At 35.9% G+C, this 23,617-nt stretch overlaps 1 protein-coding gene across 4 annotated transcripts in view; it reads right to left on the bottom strand.

Annotated features, from left to right (window-relative positions):
- PPP1R1C (protein phosphatase 1, regulatory (inhibitor) subunit 1C) overlaps positions 1-23,617 on the bottom strand; it is a 147,655-nt gene that overhangs the window by 47,511 nt on the left and 76,527 nt on the right. For all 4 annotated transcript variants that reach the window (XR_001008230.1, XR_001008229.1, XM_012000050.1 and 1 more), the window contains exon 4: positions 21,729-21,789. Coding sequence is in view for 2 of the 4 variants with exons in the window: in XM_012000050.1 (XP_011855440.1) it covers positions 21,729-21,789 (61 nt within the window). In the remaining 2 variants the exon portion in view is untranslated. The remainder of the gene's footprint in view (positions 1-21,728; positions 21,790-23,617) is intronic.

Genomic DNA, 23,617 nt, shown 5'->3' with positions numbered 1-23,617 from the left:
TCCGTGTTATTTTGTGATATCATTTAAAATTTTTTACTTTATGATCCATCTATGGGTTTTCTTATGGATTTATCAACACACTTTCATTTGATCAGAAAACTAAGATATTTTGGAGGGCAAAGTAGAACAAACATGTGTGTTATGTGTTCAGCTTTCCTATCTGTTCCCTGCTTCCCCTGCCCTGTTTTAAAAGTTTCCGCCTATGGCATGTTGCAGTGTCATTTATTCATTGAAAATAAACTACAAATATTTGAACTCTAACAAATATAACTAGGGTCGATTCTGTCATACAGCCAGAGCAGATGGTTGCCTTAGGCAGCAAAAACATTACTTGCAGCAAATTCTTTAGGGTTTGTTTTTAGTGTGAAAAGCTAGAGGCAACAAAAGACAAGACATTTCCCATTTTGTCTAAAGTAAATTGAACCAGAATTTAATTATCTTCTAGAAGTACCACCTTTGGCACCCATATTCATGTTTATACTTGAATGGGGGCTGAAGGGTAAAGCTACTTACACTTTTGATAAACATTTTAGAAAAAAATTGGTAACTACACATTTTCTACAATTAAAGGATGAATATTCATAACATTTACTTTTTTAGAGAGTAGTATGTGTGTTTATGTGTATACAAATTGATGTACAGAGGAAAAACTTGTAAAGTAAAATAGATAAGAAACAAATAAGTTTTACCTTCAGGAAGTCCTAGCCAGAGACATTAGACAAGAGAAAGAAATAAAGAGCATTCAAATTGAAAAAGAGGAAGTCAAACAATCTCTGTTTGCTAATGATATAATAATATACCTAGAAAACCCTAAAGATCCATCCAAAAGACTCCTAGATTTGATATATGAATTCAGCAAAATCTCAGGTTACAAACAATGTACACAAATCAGTAGCACCATATGGTGCAATGTACATAAATCAGTAGCACACCAACAGTGACCAAGCTGAGAATTAAATCAAGAATTTAATGTCTAACAATAGCTGCCAAAAAATAAAATAAAATATCTAGGAATATACTTCACCAAGGAGGTAAAACATCTCTACAAGAACTATAAAATACTGTTGAAAAAAATCACAGGTGACATAAACAAATGGAAATACATCTCATGCTCATGAATTAGAAGAATCAATATTGTGAAATTACCATACTACCCAAAGCAATCTATAGACTCAAGCAATTCCTATCAAAACATCATTTTTTCACAGAATTAAGAAAAATTAATCCTTAAATTAATCCTGAATTTAATAATCCTTGAATTAATAAGAACAAAAATGAATGGCCAAAGTAACTCTGTGTAAAATGAACAAATCTAGAGGCATCACATTAGCCAACTTCAAATTATACTATGGGCTATAGTAACCAAAACAGCATGGTATTGGCATAAAAGTAGATACATAGACCAATAAAACAGAATAGATAACCCAGAAATAAAGCCAAATACAACCAACTGATCTTAAAGCATACAAAAACATAAAATGGGGAAAGGACACCCTGTTTAATAAATGGTTCTGAGAAAACTGGATAGCAATATGCAGAAGAAGGAAACAGGGTCCTTCTCTCTCATCACGTACAAAAATCAACTCAAGTTGGATTAAAGACTTAAATCTAACAATTGAAATCATAAAAATCTTAAAATAAAACCTAGGAAAAACTCTTCTGGACATTGGCCTAGGCAAAGAATTTATGACTAAGACACTAAAAGCAAATGCAACAAAAACAAAAATAAATAAATGGGACCTAATTCAACTAAAAAGCTTCTGCACAGAAAAAGAAATAATTATCAGAGTAAACAGACAACCCACAGAATGAGAGAAAATACTTGCAAACTATGCTTCCAACAAAGGACTAGTAACAAGACTCTGAAAGAATTCAAACAAATAAAAAAAAACCCCACAAATAATCCCATTAAAAATTGGGCAAATGACATGAATAGATAGCTCTCAATAGAAGATATACATAAATGACAAACAAACATTTTAAAATGTTCAACATCACTAATAATCAGGGAAATGCAGATTAAAACCACAGTGAAATACCACCTTACCCCAGCCAGAATGGTAATTATTAAAAAGTTAAAAAGCATGGATGCCAATGTGGATGTGGTGAAAGAGAACGCTTATACACTGCTGGTGGAAATTTTAATTAGTACAACCTCTATGGAAAACAGTATGGAGATTTCTCAAAGAACTAATAGTATATCTATCATTTGATCTAGCAATCTCGCTGCTGGGTATCTACCCAAAGGAAAAGAAGTCATTATAGCAAAAAGACACCTGTATACATGTGTTTATCACAGCACAAAATTCACAATTGCAAATATATGGAACCAAACTAAGTGCCCATCAATCAATGATTGGATAAAGAAAATGTGGTATATATACACCATGGAATACTACTCAGGCATTAAAAAAGAAAAAAATGTCTTGCAGCAACTTGGATGTAGTTGGAGGCCATTATTCTAAGTGAAGTGACTCAGGAATGGGAAATCAAATACCATATATTCTTGATTACAAGAGGGAGCTAAGCTATAGGTACTCAAAGGTATACATTATGGCACAGAGTGGTGTAACAGACATTGGAGACTCAGAGATGGGGAGGATAAGAGAGGGGAGAGAGATAGAAAACTACATATTGTTTACAATATACAGCACTTATATGATGGCGGCGTTAAAATTTCAGACTTCACCACTATACAATTCATCCATGTAACCAAAAACCACCTGTACCCCTAAAGCTACTGAAATAAAAATAAATATATATGAAAAAACTCACTTTCAACCTAATTATTCAACTCTTTGTTTTAAAGACTCAAACCAAAAACTTACACACAATTGAAAGTATGACAATAATCTAATCTTTCTTTTGTAACTTGACTTCTAGACTTTAGCAGCCTGGAGAATTTATGAGATTGTAATATCACAAATACCTCAAACCTCTTTTTGACTCTAGGACTCACCTAAGGCCCCTTTAAAAATCTATTACGCTCTGGTCGTGTCCCAAGGCTTTTCAGAGTATACATATGTAACAGTGTCCCCAAATACCTGTATTCCACTTAGGCTGTGTTGATTCCATCCCACCGGGTACCATGGTCTCCCGCTGGGTGTTATTAGACTCCACCAAGTGTTGCAGCTTCCCAGCAAGTACCTTTTTGCTCCGTAAAGCGTTGTCAACTGGAATTCTTCTGTGACCAAGTCAAAGGGTGGTCTGGGGCAACACAGGAAAGGATGTCCTTTCTGCCTGTATGTTATAGTTGATCAGAGAGGTCCTCTAGTAATATTACTTAGGCCTTCAATGTTTAACAGTGCTTTTATTAAAATATATCAATCTTGAAATTCTTATATGTCTATTGCTGGAGTAATCAACATATATTGAGCACTTTTTGAGTCTATGTTTTTCCGCGACTCAGATGCAGAGCCAGCGAAGGCAGGGCAGTAAAAAAATGTGAGTGACAGAATTGACCCTGTCTTCAGAATCAGGCCTCCTCCATGACCAAGGCTGTCTTACCAGGCCAAGCAGAAACTTAGAAAACTTGGTCTGTTTGGCCTTCAGGGTAACTTTTCAACCTTGATTTTACACCAGACACATGCACACATGCTTTAGAGATGATGTCCCATGTTTGTCAAACATAATTTGAAACCTGCTTGAAAACCAGGTGAGATATTTTCTTTTGAGACCTTTGAGAACTTTGAGTCCTGAAAGAAAATATTATCCTAACTGCATCCCCTCTGATCACCTAAGTTATATCACTTTAAATGCAAATGACTTCCAATTTCACATGCATGCATTCATCTGTTGCTTTATGAGTTTGTTTCTATTCTTTGCATGGATGAAGTGAGAATTCCTAACTAGCTTACAAGATTACGTGCAAAAAATGTCTTTGTGTCCCCTTATGGAAAACAGAGTGGTAGATAAAGGGAAATACATAATCCTGCTCAAATCTCATTATGTTGGTGTCTGCTTTGTCAAAGTAATAGCTTTTGTTTATTTCTTAAAGCTTCAGGAATAAAAAAGACTTTAAAAAAATAAAAAAAGAATAGGCATAGGGAGATACGTAGTCAGAACTTGGTATTTGCTTTCCCATTAACTACAAAGTTTCTGCACATGAAGCTTTTCTCCCTGATATTTATGACTTTATATGTGGACATAAGGAATTGGTAATATGCAGGATAAACTAATCTGTATCCATAGTGAAATGGGCACAGCCTTTTATGCAGGCAGGATATGAGGTGTACATGACGAGTGGTTGAAGCGGCTTTTCAACCACACACATTAGACATAGTCAATGTAATTCCTGCTAAGTGCAGGAGTTTTTATTATGACATATTTCAATACGACACAATACTTTTTTTTTTACAAAAGGCATCCAGAAGTTACCAAAGTTCACTTCTAAGTTAACTCTGCTAGCTGTACTTTAGAATTAAGATTCTCTCATTTGCTTTACTAAATGATCACTTTTATCTGATCAATGCTCTTCAGAATCAACACTCAATAGGTGCTGAATATGTGTTGACTAATCTAGCAAAAGAAATATAAGGATTTCAAATTTTCTATCACAATTTTATACTCTTCTCTGTTTAGCTACTTCCTATAACTTCTGCAACTGCAATGTATTGAATCTTCTCTTTGAAAGAAGACTGAAAGAGGTTAAGGCACTCATTTGTATTCATCTGGAAGCTGAAACTTGAAAAAAAATTATATAATACTGATAGCCACTATTTGTTGAATGTTTACTGTGTGCTCTTTCTTGTTCCCTTTAACCCTCTTTTGTATAAATATGGACACTAGTTGGCACTATGCTCAAAAAGAGTATACTACTTACCTCTCCATTTGCCCAAAAGCAGCTAAAGATGTAGACACCAAATTCTTCCCAACCACTGTGCACACTGAGTGCAAACTGCACTCCCTTGTTAAAATGCAATCAAACCTGGAAATATGCTTTAAATGAAGTTAATCATCAAATGAAGCAGCAACCAAATAAGTCCAAGAGTTTTAAAGAGTTTACGTCAATATGATGCTAAAATTATATGTAATAACTAGTATTTATTAACCATGGATGAGGGGCATAGTGCCATGTTGAAGTATTTTACATACAGTTTTTTATTTCATTTTTATGAAAATCTTATGAGTAGGTTTCTTTATGATTAGATAATTTAAATAACTTTCTCAAGGTCATATTTTACCAATAAGAAAACTGAAGCCAGAGCTATAAAATGGCTGAACATAATCAATGCATATTAAAATGGCTTTATTTAAATTTTGTGGGTTAGAAGCAGTTACTATTTTCCTTTTTTTCCCTTTAAACCTTCTCCTTTTCTACAGTGAGTCAGCTTGCATGCAGAGCCACTAAATAAGGCCAACTTACTCTATATTGTATTTCATATTTCTCATTGTCATTAAAGAGACACATAGTCTGAATTAAAGGAAATATAGTTCTGTTCCTGTCTGAAATATGTGTGTATTTATATGTACACGATGTACTGTGTTACGGTATTATTCTGTTTTTCATCTGGGTGAATGTTAAAGAGAGCCTGAACTGGAAAAGGGGAAGTGAGAATGTGACAAGTGAACCTCTCTCAAGATCCACTCTACAAGACCAAAAGATTACTCAGTTATGGCAACAAAGATGAAGTCGTTGTAAATGATGTCGAGGCTTTGAATCTGAGCAAATGGGGGATAGTGATACCATTTACAGGAATTGGGGGATCCTCTGGTTTTCGTTCGGGGATGAACATAAAGACAGTTTTAGATGGCTGAAGTTAAAGATAGAGCAGGCTATTGGGGGATGTGCTATCGAGAAAATATGCAATGGGACATCTGTAACTTAGGTGAAACTGAAAATGGCTTGAACTATACATGGAATTTTAGAAGTCACCTTAACTAAAACTTCTGCAACAGGCATTGTTCTAGTGCTTTAGGTACAGCAACCTATTTAATCCTCAAAACAACCCAGTGAGGTATGTACTGGGTTGAATGGTGTCCTCCAAAAATTCATGTCCACTTGGAAAATCAGAATGTGACCTTATTTGAAAATAAGGCTTTGCAGATGTAGTTAAAATGAGGCCTGACAGGATGAAATAGCCAATACTCTACATCCAGTAACTGATGTCCTTATAAGAAAAGGAAACAACACAGAGAGACACAGAACAGCAGGCCACGTGAAGAGTGAGATAGAAACGAGTTCTGCTCCCAGGACTTGCTGAAGAACCTGAGGACTTGCTGAAGAACACCTGGGGCCACCAGAAACTGGAAGAGGCAAGGAAGGAATCTTCCCCACAGCCTTCAGTGGCAGCACCGCCATACTGATACCTTGTTTTTTAGATGCCTAGCTTCACCAACTGTGAGAGGAAACATTTCTTTTGTGTTAAGTGTCAAGGTTGTGGGAATCTGTTAAGGCAGTCCCTGAAAACTGATACAAAGTGCACACTTTTATTACCTCCATTTTAGAAGTGAAGAAAATGAAGCGCAGATGAGGCATCCAACCCACTCTCTCAAGGTCAGACAGTTAAATGGAACTCGAATTCAAACTCAGATTCTCAGGCTTCAGATTTTTGCATTTAGCCACTACTTATACTCCCTCTATTATTTTTTATTACCTAATAATAAAGAATGACCTAACCTGTGTATATGGAATGAGACACAGCACAGCATTACCTGAAGGCAAACTGTTGTTCAGAATATCTAAGACATTAGGTTCAAACCACTTTCCCTTATCTAGTTATTAGATTATAAAACCATTGTTTACTGTCTTTTCAAAACCTAATATACTAAAATAAACACATTTGCTATGTAAGTAGCAATAGAGAGCTATCAGAGACATGAATTTATTTGTAATAATCTATGACAATATGTACAACTCATTATCTAAATCCTCTTCATCAGAATATAGTGTTTACATAGCTTCTTTTATAGCCTGATTTAATGATTTCTGGAACCTACAATTCTGTAGTCAACTATATTTCTGATCTTGTCTCCATATCAAAAAATAAATAGAATTTGATTACAGATTGTGTAACTATGGAAAAGTCACATCACATTAACTTCTTTAAATAAAACTCTGTATTTTATATGATTGACTGTATGTTGCCTGGCCATACTTTCAGAATGTTTGGAAGGGAAATGATTTCCCTTTGACATTCTCTGGGTCATTCTGTCGGTTGGGCACAAACCCAGATTTCTCAGGAGTTGTGTTTACAATTGAAACACATCTGCTACATATTGGGCACTATACATATATTACTTTATTTTGCACTCACAACGACCCTCTGAGATTATCTTCAAATTATAGATGTGAACAAGAAAAAGTATAAACGTTAAATAACTAGAAGTAGACTACACAGATTTGAATTGTCAGAGCTGGGATTCAAGCCCATGTTTCTCCTACTCCAGTTCTCTTTCTTTCTGTTCTTTTTGCCTGTACCAAATGAAGGTGGTTATCAATACCAGAAAGATGAGATGCACAGGATTTTAACTGGTCAGTCTGAAGAAGACGTTCATTTCTTTACATCTTTCATTCGCCACCCCTTTATACGGAGTAAAGGTACCTTAAGGACCCCTGTGAATAATAATCTGCTTTATGAAGGAACAGAGCTGTTAATGTGGGGCTGATAGACTCATGAAGCTCACTTTGGTTAGGGTTGTCCTGAAAAAAATACCTACCTACTCTATGTAGAGTCTGCTTTTTACTGCGAAAAACAAGACATGACAGGAATACACAATGCTTGGATGATTAAAGGCAGATGGTGAGTAAGGTGGCTCACAATTTAATAATCATAAAAATAAGATTTTCTGTTGCTTATTCCTTTAGTTTAACCCCATTTCATACCAAAAATGACACATTTTTCTCCTAAGGGGCTCTGGTTCTTTTTGCCCAGGCTGGAGTGCAGTGGCACCGTCTCGGCTCACTGCAACCTCTGCCACACGGGTTCAAGCGATTCTCCTGCCTCAGGCTCTGGACAGGCGTGCGTCACAAGCCCGACTAATTTTTTTGCATACTTTTTTTGCATACTTTTTTGCATTTTCAAGTAGAGATAGAGGTTTTACCATGTTAGGCAGGGTGGTCTCGAACTCCTGACCTCAGGCTGTCCGCCTCGGCCTCCCAAAGTGTTGGGATTATAGGTGTGAGCCACCACGCCCGGCCGGGGTTCCACTTCTTAAACATTATTTTCTACTTGTACTTTTTAAACTTTGTGGACCAGCAGAGGGAGCTGTAGGGTCACAAGCACTGTGTTCTTTCTAAAATGATCTAATAAGCACTGGATATGAAGCGCTTCTGGTTTCATTGCCAATGAAGAAAATACTGAGTCAACCCTCCTTGCCTATGTAGTGTTTATTTAAGGGATAAAAACACTCCTAGGAGGCTCTACTGGCCAATTATCAGAGGTAGAACAGCACATTATTTATACAGCACACACTGCAGTGGCTCCATGGGATCTGCTCTGGTCTATTGAGTAATTATATAATTACGGGAAAAAATATATTTATCTCAGAGATCAGAAGGGATTAAAATGCCTGTCTGAAAAGCTAAGAATGCTGATATAGATGCAAAGAATTCTTTGGTTTGGCCTTACAAGTAAAACATGGGACATGTGGTAATTCGACAATTAATTAATCTTAATAAAATGAAATAAAGCTTTGACATTGCCAATGAGGCCCTGTGATATTTACTTTTTGGACAATTTTCATAGCTAATTTCAAAACATTTATATGTTAATTAAAATTGATTCACATAAAAAATTAAGACTATCAGGTGTTTCTCCTTTTTATTATGGTTCAGTTCTCACAAAATGTATCTTAATCCAAAAAAAGTAAGTTTATGACATTTTATGTTAATAAAGAACAAACAGCTTAATGTAGCAATGTTTAAATATCTGTAACTTGAAACCCATTTTGCCATTCTTTGAGGTTCTTTGAGGTCATAAAAGAGATCTCGTTTTCATTTATTCAAATGAGTATTCACGTAGTACTTTTCTAAAAATTTGAAGGTAGACTAGAAGTTTTCATTATGTCTAGGACACATTTGTACGCCCAAGTAATTGTAAAAAAAATCAATTAATAATAATGAAATGACACTGCCTACCATCTTCTAAGAAAGGCTCAAAGAAAAAGTAATTCCATTATTATTTTTACTAAGTTTAGGATGAGTAAGACTGGTACAAAGGAGTATACAACATCAGATAGGCTAAAAATCTTTGGCAAATAACAGTCTTTCATATTTCTTCGTGGTAGAATTTACAGATGTGTTATTTAAAATCCAATTAAGTTTGTTAGTAGTAGAAAAAAGCATAAGCAAGATACTACAGGCATACATAACTGAGGAAGATTAATAGAAAAGTATTTTGAAGAAAATTATTGTAAAAGTACTAATTAACTTATTGCACAAAGAGGGAATTACAATGAATAATGGTAGAGTTAGGAGGTTTGTGGGGGGGGGGGTGCTGATTGACTTCGTTAACCATCAGGACTTAAAGCATAAACGAGTGCAGTGTACAAAATCACAGATCCGACGCTCTCTTCCTCCATTCCTCTGATTTTTACATATATTATTTCCTCAATAACATCAAAGACAGAAACAACTACTTCTTGCTTGCATTTTTAAAAAAGATGAACAGATGGAAGGAGAGAATTTCCCTTTCGGTCCCTTTTTTCTATTATAGATGTTCAAAATCCTTGATTTATAGATAACTTTAGAGATATTAAGAACTGTTCTAAAAGATCCAGACTAATTCCCATAATCACAGAGTAAATTTCTTCAAGGCAAAAATCAACATAATAAGCTGTGGGACTAAATGTAAAACCTAAAGATAAAATAGTACATTATAAGTATATACTAAAAAATAAAATACATTTAAACTACTTTAAATTTTTTTATTTTTGCCATACAAAAATATGTTTTGAGACCTATTTTTACATAATGTGAGCATTATTATCCAGTGACAATTTTTGATACATAAAATACATTTTTCACAGAAGTACTGTAAGTTGAGGCAAAGCTTATCATCTCAAGATTGTCAATTGAAACCCAAAAGGAAACTCCAAAGTTTGAAGTAGGATGCTCAGACTTCAAAGTTTAACCTGAAATGGACATAGAGTAGTGCATAGAGTTAATAGTCAACAAGAATTTTAAAACGCTTTTGAAAAGTGGGATTCAAACCACTTTCCTGCCTTTTAAAATATGCATCACAATAGAAATAGTGCAATTATTTTCTTAATGACTGAATCATTGTTTTGATCATCTTTGCCCTACACAGTGATGGTATGTAAATTTCATGTGTTTCTGCCTCTGCTCATCAGGCAGCCAGCTCTCATATCTCCTGCAGCCATCTTATACCTTACTTCTACTTCCTACTTCCTTTTCATTTGTTCTTAGACTGCCATGGTGTAAGAGGACCAACTGGCTTTTAAGAAGTAAATATTTAGTAATAGGCTGACTAATGGCCTCAGATTCAGAAGGCAAATGATAGCCATTTCAAGCTTCCAGAGGCTCTATCACAATTCTAGCTTCAGCTGTATTTGGAACTGAATTGCCTTGTGGGTATTATATGAATGAAAGCATGGGAGAATCTTTCCCTAAGATAGCCTGTTGGAAGTCAATTAAAATAATTTTAAGTTTGGTTTTGAAAATAAGATGTGACAAATTTATACATGAAAAAGAATAAAATGATAGCTTTGGTATACCTACCAAGGATAATAAAAGTAGAACATAGCTTCCATTGGTAATTATACCGGAAAGGATGCAATGTAGAATACAGCTCATAAATTCAACGCTTATCACATAATTTTTATATTGTACACATAGCAATTTCCTGAAACTGCAACCTTTGAACATTCTTATCCTACTTGGTATTTTTTCTCTTAGTGAAAAATCCAAAACTGTAAACCTTTCTCAAAATTTGACCTAGGGTGTTTAGAATTTGGTAGTTAATTTGTTTAAAGTAACACAGATCTCAGAATGTTGCACAGAGTACAAGTTTAATAAATATTTGTATATTGTTTGACAGCATTGCTGGTATCTTTTACTGTCCCACAGAAAACACTCAACAGAAAGAGTGCAGCTAGTTCTGCCACAACTGAGGTGTTGGGTATTTTGTCACGACAACCTATTGAGAAAGGAATTAATAAAACTGTTCTTAAAATTATCTTGCAGATCAGGCTTCTTTTTGAAGTTCAGGCAAGAATATAAAGTTTTAGGAGGGAAAATGTTTAGACAAGTTTTATAGACCAGGACAAGTTTGTGAAGAATGTAATATTATCTTCAGTTTGCCCCACTAAGAATCAATTTCTCAATTTATCTTGACATTTTTATATTTTAACACATTTTACAGGGATTTCAACGGATCTATTTTGGACGATAATGTGATGAGTATTTTGGCATCTCAAAGTCATAGCTTCTACTTAGAAAGTCTAAATGCATGAAAGAAAAAGAAAGGTTGGTGCTAGAAGTTGTCCATTCTTGTAGAAATAAGAGCACTGGAAACAAGCAGATAAACTGAGGCAAATACAATCTATTATAGAAGAATTTTTAAAAACTAAGTCTGAATCAACTATTTTGTCCTTTAGCCCTGGCCCCAAATCTTCAAAACAGTTACAAGAAATATGGCAACAGATCAAGCAATCTTCAAAATCATCCAAAAGTGCTCTATTGTCTTGGGATATAATCCCAACTTTTGTGCACAGGACACAGGAGACCTTTGACAAGTCCCCTGCATCTGTTCAGTGTTTTCTCCTCCACAGGTCCTGTCCCCAGTCCACAGTGTTCAAAGTTCATGTGCCCATTCACATTCTGTGCCTTCAGGTCTGCCAAATCCTCTTTCTGGAATCCACCCCTGACACTTCTCTAGCAAAAATCTCACTCATCCCTCAACTTACAGATGCAGTTCATTTCTTCTGTACAGTCTTCCCTAGCTGTGACAGGAAGTGCCAGCCATTTCCTTCTCTGTGTTCTAATATCACTGTCCATATCAATCTCAGGGAACTTACAAGTATTTTTTACATAACTTTCTTTTTCATTTGACAACATTTTTCTTATAAACGGGGACTGTATTAGCTTATCCTGAACTAAAAGAGCCTAATAAATGACCTGGAAGATAGACAGTAAGCATTTTATTAGAGTCTAGAATGAAGGTGTGAGTCAGTGAAAGAATTTATAATTTTGTTCAATGTGGCTAAAACTAAGCCAAGATATGCTTATTTTTAAATCAGAAAGATTATTTACTCACTGACTCACCACTGACTAGGAGCCTTCTAAAATTCAAATAGAAGACAAATCAGAACGTTCCTGGAAGACAAATAGGACATGGGCCCTGCCCTCAAGGGCTCCGCAGTCTAGCTAGAAGGAATTACAGATATCACATATATAGGTATATAAAATGCATTCTCAGTCTCAAAGAAGCACAGCTAAAAGGATTTAGAACTGGGAGGAAGGCATACAAAGAAACACCTCTATGTAAATAACACTGCAGAACAAAAGCATAGAGGCCAGAAACCACTTATTATTTTCAAAGAACTGAATGCAGCTCAGCATTGCTGCAGCATGGATAAAAGGAGGCTGTGGCCAGAGGCGAGGCTGGACAGGAGTGAAAAGGCAAGGTCATAAAGAGCCCTGTACATCATTTCCAGGGACTTACTCTAAAGGAATTAATGAACACTTGAAGGAATCTAAAACAAAAGAGTCAGATTTGTGTGGTCAGCTGCCTGGGAGAGGGGGAGAAACTGGAGAGAGACAAGATTAAAGGCAAGTATGGTTTGAGTACAAAATTGTTATTACATAAGGATCAATAACATGAGTTTAAAATACAAAAATCATTAAAAACAAAGGTACTAAGCATTTTGTAAAAACACTGGTATAAAAAGATCTTGTAAAAATTTTCCATCAAGTTATAAGGTTGCATGGACTCTGTATTTTAGTTAGGGCAAACAGGATAAATGGGCAAATGGAAAAAATGAGGCCCGTTGCTATTCTGACAAAACTTCACAGTACACCCTAAAAAAAGTCTCAGGTCATGATTTAGTTTTGTAAAAGGGAAGGATACTTAACACAGGAACCCTGCTCCTCTGTAATCCATACTTTCCTCCAAAATAAACTATCTTAGTTACCTTTCATAGTTTTCTATAAAAGCTAAATAATTATACAAAACAACATTGTATATGTTGAAGCACTACACAACTACAAGGTATTATAAACATCTTTTTAAAAATCTTTAAGTAAAGCAAATAGTTAAGCATCAAGAAGGCTACCAATCTATTATTAATTCCACATTTATAAAGGGATAATACAAATCTCATCTCAGAAAACATCAGGGAACGCTCCATTAGGCATAAAACGAAGGAGAGCAAGTCCATAAAAATGGCATCTGCTTATTCTAGTAATGAGGAATTGTTTTTACTTCCTGAAACTCCTATTAGCATTAGTATGAGTGGAGTGTGTACACCTTAGCAGACTGATAGCTCCTACATTAATGGACATGGTGTACACACATTTTTGCAAGGAGACAGATTTCTCCATTTTTAGCAACCACATGCTTATTCAAACATACATTTCGTAGAATACTGACTCAAATAGGAATTAAAATTATATTTGAGGGCTCCTTGGAGAAAAGGCAGATTCTAGGACTGGGACAGGAAAGCCTAGAGAATCTTGTAGTCCCAGAAAGTAAGGATATGCAAAAGCAAACCAACACCTTGACATTCATGGAGTATGTCAGTGGAACAGGAGTCAATGGAAAAAGTTCCCAATGGCCAAAACAGGAACTATTTCAGCAACAAAATAAGTAATATAGTATCGAGTTATAATCCAAAGTATAAAATAAATATCCACGTGTCTGTAATGATGAAAATAAATGAATAAATCAATGGAGGAGGAGAAACAAATCTGTGCAGAAGAATTTCAAATGACTTATGTGTGTACAGGACACTTCTTTCAAGGAAGTAGAGTGCAGCTTCCCACTCTTCAAATGTATACTACACACAGCGATTTCCTTCCAAAGAGTACAGTATGGAAAGGGAGTGAAAAAGGATAATTTTACAGTGAAGAATCTCCAAAACTACTACCTCAGTCAGGTGATCAAGGTCAAAATTAACAGCGATACACCATATTGATAGTATGTGCCCCTCGTGCCATGGGATGCAATGTTATTTTATCTTTGTCATCTTTCTTCCAAAAACCCACTACCCCAGTCTAATCATGACAAAAACATCAGACAATCCCGGTACAGGGATATTCTAGAAAATACCTAACCAGTATTCCTCAAAACGTTTAAGGTCATCAGAAACAAGGGACGTCTGAAAAATTGTCACAGCCCAGAGGAGCCTAAGGAGACACGAAACCGCACATAATGTGGTATGCTGGATAGATTCCCGGAACAGAAAAAAAGACATTAGGAAAAAACTAGATAGATACAAAGAAAATATGGCCTTTAGTTAATAACAACGCATACACATTGATAAGATGTGGATCTGTGTCCCTATCTAAATCTCATGTTCAATTGTAATCCCCAGTGTGGAGGTGGGGCTTGGTGGGAGGTGATTGGATCATAGGGGTGGATCCTTCATGAATGGGTTAGCGCCACCCCTCAGTGCTATTCTCTTGATAGTGAGTGAGTGAGTTATTGTGAGATCTGGTTGTTTAAAAGTGTGTAGCGCCTTCCCCTCCCTCTCTTCCTCCTACTCCAGCCATGGAAAGTGCTGGCTCCCACTTCACCTTCTGCCATACTGCAAGTTTTCCGAGGCCTCCCCAGAAGCCGAGCAGGTGCTAGCAAAAAGCTTCCTGTACAGACTGTGAAACTATAAGCCAATTAAACCTCTTTTCTTTATAAATTACCCAGTCTCAGGTATTTATAGCAAAACAAGAACTGTCTTATACAACTATTGATTTACCAATTTTAACTGTGCCATACTAATATGAGACATAAATAATAGGGAAAACTGGATATGGGGTATATGAAAACTCTCTGTACTATCTTCAGAACTTTTCTATAAATCCAAACCTGTTCTAAAATATAAAATCTAACTTTAAAACATGTGATTTCAGTTGGGAATTATTCTGTTTTAAAGGTAATATTATTAAGAAGAGAGACAAAGACGTGAAGCAGAAATTTTAAAATGGAATCAAATGAACGAAGACTTAAAATGCTTTGGAAAGTGATATTATCTGCATAGTCCCATTAATGAGACCTATTTAGTCTTTGCATGGCAGCAAAGGTCTTTGTGATGGTCCATGCAGAATTCAACTGTCCACATTACAGCATCATCATCAATGCTTCACAAGTTTGCATGAGCAGGAGGAATGATCATGGTATAAGCCATGTATTCCACTTTTCCAAGACCTAGTCCATTTTACTCTCCAGACTTAGGTGTAACTATGACTGTCCCTTCTGTGATCTGAAAGTGGCCTTACCCTCCTGTCCTGTAAGCCTATGGCAAATTTCCTCCCATCCCCAGATGTCTTTGTCTAAATTCCCATTAAAGGACTTACCATGTTATGCTCTATCCACTTGTATGTTGCTTCCTCCAGACTGGTTTCCCACAGGGCCAGGGCTCTGCTTTTCACCTCTGTAACCACACCACTTTAATGCAGCGTTTCATACATGGTAAAGGCTCATATGTGATTGTGGCCGTGTGTTACTACTACTTACACAATTGAACGTTGCTATTTGCTTATTTGGGAAATATTTAAAGAAACTGATTCTTGATTCAGTTATTCAAACCGAATGCAAAAGTTTATCTTTTTCCCTGCTTCTCAAATAGAAAGCAATTTTAAAAGCTGTTATGTTATTTATACAGAGAAATATAAATTTAAAAGATTAATTAATTTTAAAATAGGTACATATACAGAGACAAATGAATGGAACCATATTGACAAATGGTGCTCTCTTTTTCAAATGTTTAAGTCACATCACATGAGATTAATTAAGTTACTGGACTCGATTATAAATTTGCAATTTGATTTATCTCAAAATCTTTTAGACTTTTTAACCTAATAACCCACGACAATGTCATAAAAGATGAAGTTCACTTATACTTGCTGGTATTTTCCTCTTCCTTCATTCTCTCTCAATGTTGACCTCCAAAAAAAAGACATCTTAGTGACTTGCAAGAAAGGTACATTCTCAAATTGCTTCTCTAACCTGACTCCACCCTCCACATCCAAAGATATAAGGAAAGATGAGCATAAAACTCAGTGGAAGAAATTAAAGAGAAGCAAAGGAAGTGAGTCTGGAAATAGGAGCTTACTTGGGTTAAAAAAAAAAAAAGCAAGCAAGACTTGTATATATTTAGAATGTTCCCTGTTATCTAGAAATCTGTCAAAATGTTTCTTGAGCGGCATACATAAGCCCCACCCTACACAGTAAGCAGACTGAGCCTGCACAAACAAATAAGCTAAGATTTAGAAAGGCAAATGTGATGAATACCTGAAGAACACCCACAGAGGGACAGGAGTGTTTATAAAAGGAATGTAGTGTGGTGGAGACGCCTGATGAGAAGCTAAGAGATCTTGCTGCCTTCTCTTCCTGCCTTCAATTTTCAATGTGCAACGGGTAATGAGAATAGGATATTACAGCTGGTCTATTCCTTTTGAGAGTTTTTTGAGTCATAATTATAAGGAGGTTTGAAATCAGGAAGAGTGAATTGGTCACATTCCAATATAGTCATGGTTAATTTACCTACGCTGCCTAAGTGTAGGCTGCATTTATATGGTGTGATGATTTCCTTCCATCCCTCTGGCAAGAAATATTTATTGCATAACCTGCTATAGCACCCCAAAATTCACCACCAGCTATCATTTTGTTTTTCAGCTTTTTTGAAATACAAGGTTTATTAATTTAAATATCAGTATCTCTTACAGGAATGTTATAATAGTCGGAAAATAAGGGGCATGGTGTCTGAGGACTGGAGCTAAGTGACATAAAGGAAAAGCCACATTTGTTTAAAAGAAAGCAAAATGTTGAAGATAAACCTCACACACCTACCTGAGGCTTGGTGCTAAATAAAAGTGGAATGAATATTGCAAGTGTGGTAATCCACATGGATTTTATATCTAGGCATCTTAAACCTGACTTTTCAATTCCCACTGGGATGAGAACAAAGCTATTTCATTCTCCTGGAAGTCCTTCCACCTCTCCTCTGTCCCTCTCAGAATCATTCCTTCATGCTGCAGGGTGAAGCAGAGACAGAGGAGGAGTATTCACCACTCTCAATTCAGGGCTCAAATAATTATTCAAAGTAGTTCCACATATTGTGTGCCTGATCTAAGCATTTTCTTTACACGTTATGTTTCCTTCAGTCCCTACAGCAATCCTGTGTGGTAAGCAACACTTTCATTTTCCCCATGAGAGAAGTGAGACAGGCTAACCCTGTGAAAGTTGCAGATACTATGATGAAATCACTTTTTTGTCAGGCCCAAACACATTAAAGCAAAAAGCCAAAAGGAGGAGTTCATGCTGGCAAGGCTGAGATAAAGACTGCCTCAAGGACTTGCTAAAATAACCCCACAAGAAATTCTTTCTTTAGGACTACTGCAATTCAGATAAGATGTTCTCAAAATAACACCGGTTCAGTAATGGCCTCTGCAGCCGTTACTGGACAGGTATGTCCGGCAATGTAATTAAATTGTCATTTAATTATAGTGGCAATTAATTGATGCCAAATCTGGCTCTGAGCGTCCGAAACCAATAAACTCTGTTTCCAAGCAGCTTACATGAACTTGCCCCTGTGCCAGTAAAACTTCCCTTTACACTTCCTGCTGCAGATGTATATGTGGCTTGCCTTAACTGTGTGGCTTGGGTCATTATCTTCATTTCTACTTCCCAGATACATCCAACATATTTGAATGTATTTTTCTTTCTTGTTGTTTTCCGGGGTGAACAACCCATTGATTTTCTGAAGGTTGCACAGCTAATAAGTGGTGGCATTGAGGTTGAAACCATGATAGCTTGTCCACCAAAGTCCATGTCTTTTCATATTGAGTTCCAGGAAATCACCATGATCAACAGTTTTCCCTGATTGGAAGATCATGCTTCAGTTGGTGATCTGAAGTATGTCTTAACCTTGCTATTCTTGCCACTTTCATCTTCCACCCTCCAAAATCCAAGTTAGGCTTCTTATTGGGCCAGGTTGGTTTGCTCTCTGATTTATTCTGTATTTGTATTTATTGCTTTATTATGAGAAGAGGTTGAAAAAAAAAAATCACGATCATAGCCATCCTTGGAGGAAAAAAAAAAAAAAAAAAGCTTAAGTGTTAAAATTCTGTGAGCATTCAAAGGTATTTTTGACATATGAGAAGAAGTCTTTTTGACATAGAAGAAAACTGTCTAGACACTGAAGTCTTTACAAGAAATTATGAAGAATGGGAGGAAAAAGATGTTTTACAGAAATAAATGAAAAATCTGACTGGCTATGCATTAAGAATGGTAATGCAATACTAATAGGCCCTGCTGTACAAAGTCATTTTTAAGTCAGCTGCTTTGTTTAATGTTCAAATTTCCATTTAAATCAATAGCACTTTGCTTTCTTCAGTAGAAGGCATTTGCATTCCAGTAAAACACACACACACACACACACACACACACACACACACACAATGGGGATAGAAATGAGTCAGCCACTTCCTATCTAACATTCAAATCCACTTTTCTGAAAACATAATTCAAGCAGTCCAACAATAATTTAATTGGCTGTTCTGTAAATTACAGGGCTGACCACCATATAAACACCAGAGAAATGTACACGAGTATTAGTCATTAGCTGTCATTTTTCTGATAATCTGAACTTTCCATGTGTATAATCATGAAACACTATATTACACAAGGTAATGAAAAAGTCTGTTTTCTATGCAAACTTCAACTTCTGTCATTTTAATGCACAATATATATCGTAAGTTTATGACTCATGGTTAGCACAAGGTATCTGAAATACAACAATGTATCTAATAGGAGTGCTGATGATAACCTCTGATGAAGGGATGGAACCCTGATATAATAAGTCTATTTGATAAACGGTTAAATGGTGGCAACAAGGGGATCAATATGCATTAGAGGGGGATATGTGGACTGCTGCAGGGCTCTCTTTTAGCTGTGTTTTGTTTCATATGTTTGTTATGGATCAGATAAAAATAACAAAATAGGTTTATCTTATCTGTGATGGCACACAATTGAGATAGTTGAAAATAGAGTGAATAACAGAATCAGGATACAAAATATAACATGCCTATGTAACAGTCTGTCTCCAACAATAGGCAATTCAATTGGGATGACAGTACTGTATTGTTTTTGATATAAACTAATTTAAGACATCAATATGGGGAATACATGGTGAATAATATGGAAAGCTGTACCTGTAAAATACTTGGACATTTTGATTTTAGAGTCATCTCACTGTTTGTCAACAATGTGTAATGCTGCCACAAAAAGCTGCTAAGATTTTGGGTTGCATTAATAGAATTAAAGTATCTGGGTTGAAGGAGGTTTCAGGCATAATTGAAGTCTCCAAAAGTTTCTGATCAGAACACATCTTAACCATTAGGTTCATTTTGAATGATGGACTTCTAGAATGATATAGGCAAAGTGGAGCTTATTAGAAGATCAAGAATGAAGGCAAAATAACTAAATAACAGGTATAATTGACATCAAGATATTTCAACCTGGAAAAAGAAAATTTAGTATGAGACAAAGACCTAATAGATATCTTGAAATATTTAGATATCAGTCATTTAAAAATTCACAAATGGCAACAAGATGTAGAATAAGAATCTATGAGTACAAATTCCTTTTTTCGTTTTAGAAATTTTTTTAGAGACTGGGTCTCACTATGTTGCCCAGGCTGGCAGTGGCTATTCACAGGCATGATCATAGTGCAGTATAGCCTCCAACTCCTGGGCTCAAGCCATCCTCCTACCTCAGCCTCCCAAGTAGCTGAGACTACAGGCATGTACTACTATGCCCTCAGCAAATCTTTTTACTCTCAATAATTACATGTTCCATTCCACTGAAATTTGAAGAATTATACATTTCAGAGCAATTGTATCATTATATTTAAGATCTTCAAAACATTTCCTTTGCTCATTCATCTTTCTTATAACCGAAGCGTTTTAAAATGCTCACAACATGCCATATGTTACTACTGTCTCATGTTGTCTTAAAATACTTATTTCTAGCTCTTAGGGACCAGTAAACCAAATAAAATACGTGCATTTAGCTTTCTCTTTTCTTTTATCATAAGCAGGGCCTTCCAAAGGTATTTACTGGTTATAAATGAGAACCTACATGACTTGTGATAATACCCTGATATCCTCTTGAAACAATTACTGTGCTTTCTCAAGGCATTAACTTATGACCACAAATGATTATCATTAAATGAGTATCTTGGGGGGACTTGACAGTATAAGGCTTTATGCAAAAATGTATAATAGGACTAACTTCCCTAAATGTCAGGATCCCACATTCTTTTGATATTTGAGAATTAAATATAATGAACATCATGAGCCCTTGAGACTTTCAGTTTAAGATTTTCCTTTAAAAATAAATACTATTATTCTCTGAGGACATGAGAACAGTATTACTTTATTTAGTTTAAGCGAACCTAAAATAGAGCAGAGGAAATCATTAAATGAGTGAACATATATTTTTCCTTGTTGCCCATTCATGCCAAAACTTATGTGTCTTGAAAGTACAAAATCACTTACAATGGGGAAAATATCTTTAAAGTGATTAAACTTATCTTCAGAGAGAGATGCCTAGTAGTCTCAATAATTACCCTGGAATAAACTATAATGCTGATGATTGTATTCTGTACTGCAGTCTTATGAACAAGCAAACACGGTGTTTTATAGCTGCATGAGGAAGGAAGTTTACTGAAAGTAGCTATTAATGTGTCCATTTATATCCTGCCTCCCTGAATAGGCTCCAAATCTAGAGCAAATACAGAGCGGGAAATTTCACTCCCAATTTAGCCCTCTCTCCAAACTCCAGAGGAAGCTGCTCAGCTGGCCTCTCATGCAGTTGAAACTGAGCTGGACAAAGTGAGCATGATCAACCACTGGGCCCACAGCCCAAGCACCGGACTGGAAAAAACATGAGAGAGTAGACTGGACAGACTCTACCTCAAATCAGGGCCATTTCAGTGTGAGAAATAAGAGATGCTTTCCCTGGAACCGATATTGGGCAAGATACTGATGGGTCTTCTTTTAGTAGTTCCAATTCCGGGGAAAATTCCAGAATCTGAACTAGATCCTTAGTTGTTGTTTCAGTAGGAGTGACATGTACAGTGAATAGCTGTTTGATTGAGATTCTCAGAGCTGCTCCTGACACAAGACAATGAGGCAAAACTTCATACTCAGTCTCCCTGAAATTCAAGTTATTCTGCTTTGCTTTAGCCAAGAGGAAAATGGTAATCATCTGCCAACACTGGCAAGAGTAATTAGGGCTGCTGGAAAAATCTCTTTAAGGAAGTATGCGAATAAGGGTAAAAAAAAAAATCTTTGTCATTATTTTGGAAACTCTGAATTTCTAGACTGAAATTCTGAGATCCCTAGTTATTTCTTATTCAACCCCATATTTTACTCTTGATGAAACTAAGTTTTAAGTAGATAAGGTATCTTACTGAACATCACACTGCTAAGTTGCAGAGCTGAGACTAGATCTAGCTTATCATCAAATGTGTGGTCTTAGAGAACAGATGGCCAACCAGCCATGATTCAGCACTCATGACAACCCGAAACAGTACCTGAACAGTACCTTTTATGATGGGTGGTGTGTACACACTCTGCTTCCTTTGCTTAGGGGATGCATTCTGAGACTGTGGAGAAAGAGAAAAAAGTAAAAGCCTTAGATTTGCCTACAAAATACGATGCCATCAGACCGGTGAGGGAAATAAATACTGTGCCGTGTTATGAAAAGCTTTCTGATTTCTCCCTGTCATGAAATAGACTCTAATTAATGAGAAATTATATACACGTTAGTGATATCACAGACTTAAGAAATATATGGAGTTGTAGGGTCTACTTAATCATAAGATTCCTCATTCACGGCAGCCTTGAAATCATTTTACTTTCCTACCTAATAACATTAATTTATTTTTAAAAAGGAAGAGAAAAAGAGACACCAATCCTTTTCATTTGAGAGAAAAAAACAGTCTGAGTTCCATGACAAAGTATATTCCAACACAGGGAATAATACTATCTGTTCGTGGGGTTACTGAGTGATTCAAGGGGGACAATGAGGATCCTTGGAAAGTAAGAGCAGTCTATAGCCATCTTGAATTGACATGTTCAACTATTACCTCCAGTTACTTGAAATTGTAACGTTGAGGTAACATTCTTCATATGTTTAAAAGATAAGTCCTTTCCTAAGAAAACTGCTGTGTGACACTCTTACCTAAGCATTATTGGATCGGGATAAAGTTATTGAAGGAGAGATTCTGCATTTCAAAATGACAAAAAATAAGAACTTATTTCAGGATCAAAATACAGATAAGGATACAGAGCTCTATATAATGGATATACATATTATTCGTTTAATAAATTATATGGTCTAACCCCCAACTGGAAAATGCCAAAGACTCCATTTTAATAGCATGTTGATTTATGTTTTAATGTGGCAAGGGTACAGGTCTTAATCAATGAGTTTTCGCATCTGGGGCAATTACTTTTGCTTTGAAAAGCTCAAGTGTAAATAGTTACAACACACTTTTTGAAGATTGTTCCAGGCTTGCTATGCACATTAGGAAGAACATAATGTACAAGGTTTGAAAGAAACTAGAAACTGTTTTACAAAGTTGTAAACAGAGCTTGAGGCATCTTTCCTTGTGCTTACTAAAGATTAACTGCCCTCAAAGGTATCATCAAGATGTTGTTTATCTGATGCAGAAGCAATCAACTGAAAACTAAAACTTTCAACAAAACAGTTACCAAATCCATATCAGATGAGCAAATAGTATAAGCAAATTTCTCCAGAATAGAGTTCTGTGATACCCACATACTATGCACAGGTATAGACAGGGTGACTCTACATTAATGTTAAATGTGTGGATGATTGACATTTCTGGGGCACTTACACTGTTTCAGTCACATCTGGCTGGTTTTGAGAAGCAATCACTTTAGGAATTTTTAATGTTTACTTCCACACACATATTTAAAGATCAACTAGAAAATCAACTCTACAGAAATTTTTTGTTGTTGTTGTTTAGTAACACAGTGTAAACTTACTAATAAAAAGTACTTTGTATTTATGTAAGAGTTTAGTTTTCAAAGCATTTCCACTTTCGCTATCTCACAAAATTTTCAGAAAAGTCTTGTGATACACTATTTGATATTTTGCCCATTCTACATTTTTCTCTTTAAGTATTGCTGTATGCCTACTCCTGCGATCAAGGGAATTGATTAGTAACTGTACAGCATCCTATTCAATATTCATTTCATTTCTGGGAACTAGTTTATTCACTTTGTGTTTCATACATTCTCTGTTATATACTCTCCTAACCTCTCCTGGTTCCTATTTTCTATATAAATTCCTACACATGTACGTGGGGGGAATAGTGAGTGACAGTGTTCAGACAGCCTGCTGAATTTAAATCTGAGTACATTTCTAGGTGAACCCCTTGGATCTAGTTACTCAGGCTTTGGAGG

Source organism: Mandrillus leucophaeus, unplaced genomic scaffold (genome assembly GCF_000951045.1).
Source record: "Mandrillus leucophaeus isolate KB7577 unplaced genomic scaffold, Mleu.le_1.0 Scaffold614, whole genome shotgun sequence".
Lineage (NCBI taxonomy): Eukaryota > Metazoa > Chordata > Mammalia > Primates > Cercopithecidae > Mandrillus > Mandrillus leucophaeus.
The sequence above is the reverse complement of the archived record's forward strand: the minus strand, read 5'-3'. Positions and strand labels throughout refer to the sequence as shown.